At 39.6% G+C, this 9,832-nt stretch overlaps 1 protein-coding gene across 1 annotated transcript; it reads right to left on the bottom strand.

Annotated features, from left to right (window-relative positions):
• Nucleotides 1–481: 481 nt before the first annotated feature.
• Nucleotides 482–9,487, bottom strand: LOC306787368 (uncharacterized protein; the record flags this gene model as incomplete). Its single annotated transcript, XM_079282487.1, has 8 exons — nt 9,382–9,487; nt 9,252–9,283; nt 8,462–8,570; nt 7,513–8,103; nt 7,155–7,195; nt 6,791–6,893; nt 885–1,130; nt 482–528 (listed from the first exon to the last, which is right to left on the bottom strand). Exons 1-8 carry the CDS (start codon nt 9,461–9,463, stop codon nt 482–484), a joined length of 1,251 nt encoding a protein of 416 aa, XP_079138613.1. The 5' UTR covers nt 9,464–9,487.
• Between the last annotated feature and the right edge of the window lie 345 nt (nt 9,488–9,832).

Genomic DNA, 9,832 nt, shown 5'->3' with positions numbered 1-9,832 from the left:
ACAAGCCTTTTTCTGCTGGATGACTTCATCCAGTTTTCTTTGAACTCCTCTCAATAGTTCATCATGAAACTCCTTGATTTTGCTTTCAAATCGACCTCGCCACTGAACCAACATGTCTTTGTCTCTGTCATCATCAAAGTATGTTGTCATTGCATTTGTGATTTCTCCATAGACTTTATTCATTTTCTCATAAAGATAATTGAGCTCGACCGTGTCAAGTTTTCCATTTTGAATTTGGGTATGAAGCCCGTTCTCAATAGTCAACATGTTGCTCCTCAGGGTCCAGGTCCAGTTCCCATACTGGACCTCAAGTTTTCTGTACACTGCAATTTCAAGTGTGTTTTTGAAACTGAAAACAAATTGCTCGTTCATCAGGGCGTTCCACAGGTCGTGAACTTTGCTTTTGAACTGCGAGAGAGTGATCCCAGCAGACTGTTTAGCTTCAGAGAGGATGGTGGTCTTCAGCTCTTGGACACTCTCACTATAACCTGGATTTGGAGGAGCCATAGGTGGACTTCCCTCCCAAAGCTGGGCAAAGTATTTCACATCTTTCTGCACATCAAATGCAATGACATCACTGAAGCACTCGGCATCACAAACCTCTTCTTTGGCAGCTAGTTGGGTCATCTTGTCCAATTTTTCTTGCAGCCGTCTCTTTCCATCCATGTTTTTCTCTGTAGCACCAATATCTGTAACATTCTGGTGAACAAACACACAACTTGGAGAAAGTTTGATTTTCTTCATCCTCATGAAAGCCTGAACAACAATCTGCAGAACATCTTGCATGTCAGCTGGATTCTCTCCAAAGATGTTGATCAGTGTCATGTTTCCCAGACCAACAACAAATGTTGCCAGTTCATTGTCGTGGTGAAGAGTGGCTTTACCTTCCAGCTCAAGAGCACGCAGTCCTTCAGTGTCCACCACTATTACATAGTCAAACTCAAAGTCTTTCTTGATCTCCTCTGACACTTCGACCAGCTGCATGAAGGCACCCTTGGTGCACCTGCCAGCACTCACTGCAAACTGTAACCCAAACATGGCATTCAGCATTGTTGATTTTCCGCTGCTTTGTACGCCCAACACTGACAAAACAAAGACTCTCTTGTCACCCAGTTTCTTGATGACTTCATCTAAAAGACCAGAGATCCATGTTAAAGGTACATGACCTGCATCACCATCCATCAGCTCCATTGGGTGTCCTGATATCATCAGCTCTGCAGCCAGCTCGGGGTATTTAGACCAGTCAGTCTGTCCCCTCTCTGGTTGTTTCTGCAGAGCTGCATGAGCTTCATAGATCTGTCCCATTTCTCTGAAGATGTGCTCCAAGCCAAAAGTGGCTGACTGTAGTTGTGTTGATATTTCATCAAGCTCAGTTTGCTTTCTTTTTAGCAGATTAGATTTGTCATGCTTCTTCTTCAAGGCCAAGACCTCAGCCCACTTTTCATCATAGATTTGGAGAATTGAACCGAGGTCGTCTGTGGAGAGGGCATCTGTTAAGATCTGAGTCCATTTCAAGAAATAATCTTTTTCTGTTGCTGACGACAAAGATGAGAGGCTTTCAATGAACGACTCCATTGGTTCACTACAGGAAACTTTGCATTGTTCTTTTCGTATTTGCATCAGTTTCTGTTGCTTTTTACATTTCTCACTCTCAATGTTTCCTTTGAGGTGATACAGTTCTTTGTTGATTTTGCACCATTCATGCCACAGTTGGCCTTGACAAGGGAGATATGTATCTTTGATCTTTGAAACATCCATCCCCTGAAGCAAGTCCACAATTTTCATTGCAGCAGATTTTCCTTTTTGGCAGACATTGTCATCTTCATCCACTTTGACTTCAGAAACTTCAGCCATGGATTCAAGCTGGAAGGTTTCATGTGGTCCAGACAAAATCTTTCCAATGATTTTTTTCAGTTCTTCAGAAACATCTGACTGGCTTTTGTCGTTTAAACCCATTTTGTATTTTCCCTTTTTTATCTGGACAGCACCACCATTGCTATCAGCAATGAGAATAATGAGAGGCTTTGGAGACTTGAGAAGGGCTGAGATCACTGCACTGTTTTTATCACCTTGTTCCAGAGTTGGTACAAGTACAACATTGACTGAAGATTTGTCAGTCAGTATATCACGCTGTTTTACAAGTGACAGAGCATCACCATGAAGATTACAGAAGGCAATGCAGTCAGTGAAGGCATCATTGGGTTTTCCAGCAGGGCAGTACCAGGCAATCTCCACCACTCCATCCATCAGATGGCGAGACTTGGTACTACCTGGGCAGTTTCTGTGGAAGAAGGTTTTGTGACGATCGTTGATCAAAGTGTTCATCAGCTCAGATTTAGACAGAGATGGTGAACCCAGGCGGATAAATGACACCATGGGTGTCTCAGCTTTGCAGATGGGCATACTCTTCATGGTGACAATGTTTGAATTATCTTTCATTTCAGTTATCTTCCATGTTTTTCTTATTTGTCTGAATGTCCACAGAGGACAGTCAATATCCATTGTTACTGGGTCAGGAACAAGCAACGGTAAGGCGTACTGACATTGTGATAGCTTTGTGTTCATGTTCTGCTTGAAAAAGCTATCTGAGCAGTGAAATACTGCCATTTGAACATCCATTGGATGCACCTGAGTCTTAAGATTTGATTGATCAAAGTCTACATTGGTGCTGTAAAGAGCATCAAGGTCATTGTCGCCTGTGTCAATGGTATCAAACTCTTCAACAGGGTTTAAGTGGCTCACCTCAGGACTGTCTTGTCTTACAGGAATATATCTGGCTCTGTAGTCTAACATCATCAACCTCTGAATAAAAGTATGAGCTACATCTTTCTCAGATGTGTCATGGTCCTGTTTCACAGGTGGACCTACTTTGAGGAAATGTGCTGGAGACAACTTCTGTTGATGTTTGTCTGGAAGCTGAAGTCTGTCAAGCAGTGTTTCAGTTTCTCTTTGATGTTGTTTCTTCCTGTTGATCTCCTCAGAAAACTCCACTGACTTCTGTAAATCAATAAGTCAATTAGCACGTATTGTATGTAGAAAATTATAGTCACATTGCGATATGAAGTAAATAAAAATATAAAATTTGGAGTTTCTTACCTTATCCATGTTTCCACTCATATCCATATTAAAGGTACCTGCCGTAGAATAATGGACTGAATCATAAGATAATCAAGCATAAGACAAGCAATGCACTTTAAAACTAATATGTCTTTCTCTGTATTGATAATGTTCACTGTAAGCAATTTTTTACTATATTGACCGTTTCCTGTGATGGTAATATTCATTAAAATGTTACCTTTCTCAGTGGCAGCAGATTGTACAGGCATGATTTCAGATTCTCCTCCCACAGTTGTGTTGCCATCATTCTTTGAGTGTTCAACATCAGCAGGTCGTTTCACTGGATCACACTAATAAAACAAATCATTTAATTTAATATCAGTTCATCACCTATCGAGTGAATCGTCACCTCAATGTTGTGGAAGGTTTGTGGGCCCCAGTGACCATGGTAGCTATGTTATCAATAGCTCCTGGTAGGGTCTCCCAGGCCAAAGTAGTCCCATGCGAGTGGCAAGACCAATAGCGATTCACTGATCCTACATTTATTGGTCAGGAAAGGGTTGTTGCGCCTCACTCGCAAAAGGGAAACCGGTACTCCCTTCTTGAGGAAGACTTGGAAGGGGGACCAGTGAGCATTTGGTGACCAGGCCTTGACACATGGGGCTTGGAATATCTACATAAAGCAATTGCCCTGTGGGCCCAACACCAGCAGGAATAGGCATTGCGGTTGGGTGCATAGTCCTACATAGCACTGGTTCTGGAACCAAACTCATAAACAGGGGCTGGACAGTAGCCTTTTCCGGAGTTGCTGAGGGTGAAAGGGTGTGTTGGAGTTCTCCCTGGGGAACGAGAGGGTCCCATGTATGCAACTGCGAGTCGCTACGAGGAAGTCTCAGTTTGTGCTTATGCACCCTGCCTTCTTTGACTCTCTGGGTGCTGTCCTGGAAAGGCCGCCGACTGGGGACTCTATAGTTCTGCAGGGGGTCTTCAAAGAAATTTGTACTAGTTATGGATTGGCCATAACATGCTCCTTGTTCGAGCATAGGGTGGTTCATTAGTGTACTTGGTACCAGTACACCGTGGCCAGAAATCTATAATCAACTTTGTGGCCGTATCATCACATCTTGTATGTCTTAATGTCTTCTATTTTGAAAAGAGAAGCAGATCTGTCAACTGAACGGCACCTGATGGTGAAGGAGAAGACCCATCCATATCGCTGGCAGGTTTCCTAAGTAATCATAAAGCTTTTCTGCGGCAATACGCCAGGGGTGAATGAGTTCAGCCCGAAGATGCAGATGACTCTGGACATTGTTCGGCTGTCTTGTGTCGCATAGGGGTCGATGGCGGTGCCTTTGGTGGGGCAGACCAGGCTGGTGGTTTCCATTTTTAAAAAAGGATTCCGGAGAGTGTGTTCAAATGATCTTGGTATCACACTGCTCAGCCTTCCCGGGAAAGTTTATTGCAAGGGAAAGAAGGCTCTGACTGATTGTCAAACCTCAGATCCAGGAGGAGCAATGCAGATTCCATCCTGGCTGTGGAACAGTGGACCAGCTCTTGACATTTGCAGGTCCGTTGGAAGGATCATGGGACTTTGCCCTTCGGGTTTTTTGGACTTAGAGAAGGCTTACGACCTTGTCCTGCGGGGAGTCTTGTGGGTGGTACTGCAGGAATGCAGGGTACCGGGGTCATTGCTACCAGCCTGTCCTTGTATAACCAAAGTGAGAGGTGTGTCCATATACTCAGCACAAAATGAAACGTGTTTTATGTGGTGAAGTGACCAAAACAATGAGATCCCGATTACAAGCGGCTGAAATTATCGCTCCAGCCATTACTAGGCAACCAAAACCTGTGTGCTGTAATGACGATGATGATTAAGCTCCGGTAAGTCCTGCACTAAATTGATTAACTTCACTTCAACTTCATGTATTCACCGTAGACTGAGAAAAGATATCTCTGCCAGCTGTAATTGGTTGTTCCTCGACACATTACATGCTGTGTGTGCCATAAAGTTCAAACAGTTGAACTATTTTCATCTTGAGTTGCAGCTGAAGAATAGGAATTAAAGAACATGAGGCTTCACTCTCGATTTTGAGCGTGCCTTCTGCACGTCTACATTGACAACAATGAATTTGAGGGCGCAAAGAAGGCGACTATGACATTGTAGCAGTTAGAAAATGGAGAGATGATGGATCAGTTAACCAGGTTAGATCCATTGACATTAAGAACATGAAGATCAATAACAAACAATAGTAAACCAATTCAGACAACACCTCCAAAATAAAAGTAAGACTAAACAATATGCACTAAATGCACTAAATGCAAGCAGGTTTATACTTCAGTGAGAAGAAACTAAACTTATCTAATTTCAACTCATCCACGTGTCCATCTAGGGGGTTCGTAGAGTACAACTCTGTTCAAGTCTAAACTAAAAATGCAAACTCAAATCTTCAGCTAAAACTTGACTTGAAAATATAGGTGTCAATAATAAATAAACACTGCTTCATGACAATTATGACCAACTCTCACATTTACCTCTGTTTTAGCTGCACTCTCTGCCAGCTCGCCTTCTGCAGGGTGAAGTAACAGAAAGCAGAATCAAAGATAAAACAAATTGTTTTGGGTCACTTAACCATTCCAAGATGGTTCATTGTTCAACATGATGGATGTCCTCTACACCAAATAGACATAATGTGTTTTATTTTAATTATAATTATCCAGATTTCACAGGAATGCAATACAACATTTAAACAAAATAAATCATTTCTCACGCTCTTTGGTAGCTGGTGAAACAGTTAGAGATGTTGCACTTGTGTCCTTCACTTTGTTGACCTCCTTATCTTCATCAGGTTCTCCTGTTGAAGGGTCCAAGCCAACACATTTCAGAGGAAGTCATTTCCTTCTTTCATTGACACCACTGAATATTCATTATTATTTTACTGTAAAAGATCTATGTTATAATAAAGAATATTATTATTGTTACCTTTATTGGTTGCAGATGATGATACAGATTTGATTTCAGACTCTCCTCCCACTCTAATGCTGTCATCGTACTTGTCTGAGTGTTTCGCTCCATTCACTGGATCATTCTAATAAAACAGACGATTGTATATGAAATTTAGTTAACCAGGTTCAAACCATTGGGATTAAGAACATGAAGATCACAAATACTCAGTGGTACACCAATTCAGAGTACAACAAAACTTCAAATAAAAGGGAAAACAATAAGCACAGACTAAATGCAATCATGTTTGTAGTTCAGTGAGAAAAAAAGTAAACTCTTCTGCAAGTGTTGTCAACTGATCCTTATGTCCAACCAGATGGTTGATTGAGTCAAACTCTGTTTTAGTTCAAACCAACAAAATAACTTAAAAAAGAAATTAGGTAGAGTTAAAAAATAAATGCTTCTGTTTAACAATGACTTCTGAGGACCAAAATATGTCACATTTACCTCTGTTTTAGCTGCACTTTCCTCCAGCTCATCTACTGTAAAAACAAGCAGATTAAACATAAAATAAATTGGTTTTGGACAGTTAACAATTTAAGATCAACAAGATATATCTGCAGAAAGCTCTGTGTGTATTCACAGATTTCCCTGTTCCACAAGATGTATCTTCTCTGCAATTTGTTTTTTAATTAATACTTTTTAATGTTATTTTAAATTTAACGTTATCTACATTTTGTCGGAAAATATAATACAAAACAATACTTGGGTTCTTTTTCATTCAAATGTTACCTTTGTCATTGTTTGCAAATGATACAGATGTGATTTCAGACTCTCCTGTGTTTTCATCATTCTTTGAGTTTTCAACATCACCAGGTCCAGTCACTGTATCACACTAAGAAAACAGGGGATTTCATTTAACCTCCAGTTCAACTTGGTAGAGCAGTTGAGATTAAGATGTTGTCAGTAGAAACTCTGCCAAGAACACATACAACACTCCAGATCAACATCATACATGATGCACCAATCGACTGCAGCTTGAAGATTGGAACTGTTTACTTAAGCGTGAGACTTAAAATGTGATCTAACTCACGTGTAGTTTTAAGAACAAATGCTGTTCCATATGATGATCACTAACGAAGTTGAAAAATCTTACCTTTACCTTGGTTGCAGTTGCATTCTCCTCAATATCTTCTACTGCAGGATAATGTAAGAAAGACAAAATTGTATAAGTTTAAAAAAATAACACTGGATTCGCTAACCATGATCATTATATTACAAAGTTTCTGTGTTCAATTTCTGGAGGTAATTGTACCTGAGATGGAGGGGACGTGTGTGTGTGTGTGTGTGTGTGTCAGATGATAATTCTTTGTAGGTTCTTCACTATGAGGATCACTTTCATATTGTAAAATTGTTTTCAAAGTCATTTTAATCTGTTAGTTGTTAGTTCTGTCCACATTGTCTTCATGAAGCAGTGTCGGTGTAATTCATAAACGCCAACATTCAAATCTCACCTGTTTGACTTTGCTGAAACAATGAGGACTCCAGCCTTTCTTCTTCGTGCTCCAGCTGTTCTTTCTGCCCTTTATTTCCATCACACATCAGTCCACTGTGGCAGTGGGGAGCATTTTCAGAGACCATGGCGTCTATTTTTTCCAGCAGAGATATTATCTCTCCTTCATCCGTCATACTTCTTCTACATGAGTGGTATCTTTTTTCAACAAAACTGCTGTTGGCTTTCAGGTCTGTCAGTGCACTTTCACATGTTACATCTGACTCATGAGTCACAACTGTCATTACATAAGCCATTAATGCTTTCCCAAACGTTGTTTCTAACCACTGCACTCCTGACTTGTAATGGCTGGTATGCAGGCCATTTGGTAACAGCATGACAAAGGCATGAATTTCTTCATTTAATGGGAATTCATCAATGTTTGGTAGACCAAGCATGTTAATGACAGAGATGTGCCGACCACACAAATCATACAGTTTGGTTGAAAAGTGTTCCACATTTGTTTGCTCGTCATGGTCAATTAAGATGTTTTTTGATCCAATCTCAATGGAATTTGTTTCACCAATTAACACCAGTGTGAGTTCAGGTATCGCTGAAATAAAAAAAAGAATGACATCACCATGCTATACTGCAGGATTCATGAGGAGAACATTTTAATGACTAAAAGTTCTGTTTCACATTTTGTCCAAATGCAATGCAAAAATATAATGAATGCCATATAGTGAATCTCACATTATTTAATATGTATTGAAATTGAATGTTAGAGTTGTGTTTTTTCATGACTTTTTCAAAGTAATTATTTCCTCCTGTTGAAGATTCGTAGTTTTTCATCGTAGACAGCAGAGATTATTTGAAAAATAATTTATTTTTTAAATTTAAGTTTTTATAATTTTTTCAGTGTTTGAAAATCTGTATGTTGCTATACAATCAATTCATAATCAAAATATTACCTTTGTTATTTGACAAAGATGGCTTTGCAAATGCAATCGTCTCTGCTCCTCTGCTTTCATCATTATTCTCGGAGTGTTGAGCTTCACCAGGTTCATTCACCAGATCAAACTGAGAAAATATGTGATTTAATAAAACAATTCACCAGGTTCTGACTGAGACTACAATATTGCTTGTGATCTTGATATAAGGAGTGTATTTTAAACCCAAAGACAAGAACACTGCATCAAAATGTAAAACTTGAAGATCAATAACTTACAGTGTTGTACCAGTTATGAAAACAATAAAACATAAATTGAAAGCAAAGTAAAACAATCATTGATGAAATGCAAGTTGGTACTGATAAAAGCAGTTGTGCAGTTCTGAAAGAGGGCATGGCTAAAGTATTGGGGGAGGGCTAACCCACACCAATGAGAGAGGAACTCTTTGCTGAGACCAATGATGCCTCCCACAAGACTCTACGACAAACAGTTCATGAGTTTGGTCTTTGTACATGAATCCATTTAGAAGTTATGTGCCTGTATGTTATCTGGCACTCTCATTGCCACACCCCTTGTTTGCCAATATCGGCATGTACCCAAACACACACCTTCACACGCATACACTTCCATGGCAAATTATAGTCTCCTAGGGCAAAAACTGTGTCCTGAAATTGGGGAAATGTTTGTGGAGTGACAGACCGATTGACAGAGTCAGCCATAGAGCTGCCGGTCGCAGCTAAAAATGGGATTCCTGTTTAAGAACAAATACAGTCGTATAGTAATGATAACTAATAAAGGTGAAGAGACTTACTTTTACTTTGGTTTCAGCTGCACTCTCCTCCACTACAGGGCCATGTTGGAATAGTAGAATACATATGATCAGCATAAAAAAACATTTTATTTATTATTCATTCACGTTTATTTATAAACTTTTAAATTACCCTTCTCATTTGTCCCAGATGGTACAGTTTTGACTTCAGACCCTCTTCCAGCTGTTGCATTGTCATGGTTTTCCACCTCCATCTTATCGGTTCGTCATGCTTTATGGAGTTGTAAGACAAAGTCAGTTTGACAACTTAATAAACTATACTGTGTGTGTCACCATTCAAGCTGAAGGGTCATGTATTTTATTTTAGAAACAAAATCAATCAATCTTTTCGGAAAATAACTTTGCAATATTTTGACCTCGAGCCCACAAACCATCAGAAGAATCTGTATTTAGCAGTTTAGAAGTGGCCCTGACAAATCTTGAATTTCGATCTTGCATTTGGGAAATATGATGCATCAAAAGTTCTTGATTTTTTTTAAGTAAGCAACTTCAAATCGGAATTTGAATCTAATAAAATAAAAATGGAAATACAGCAGAGACACAACTAGAACAATGTTAAATAA

This window comes from Melanostigma gelatinosum (assembly GCF_949748355.1).
Source record: "Melanostigma gelatinosum genome assembly, chromosome: 13".
NCBI classification, from domain to species: Eukaryota; Metazoa; Chordata; class Actinopteri; order Perciformes; family Zoarcidae; genus Melanostigma; species Melanostigma gelatinosum.
Note: the sequence above shows the minus strand (reverse complement) of the source record. Positions and strands in the feature narration are given on the sequence as shown.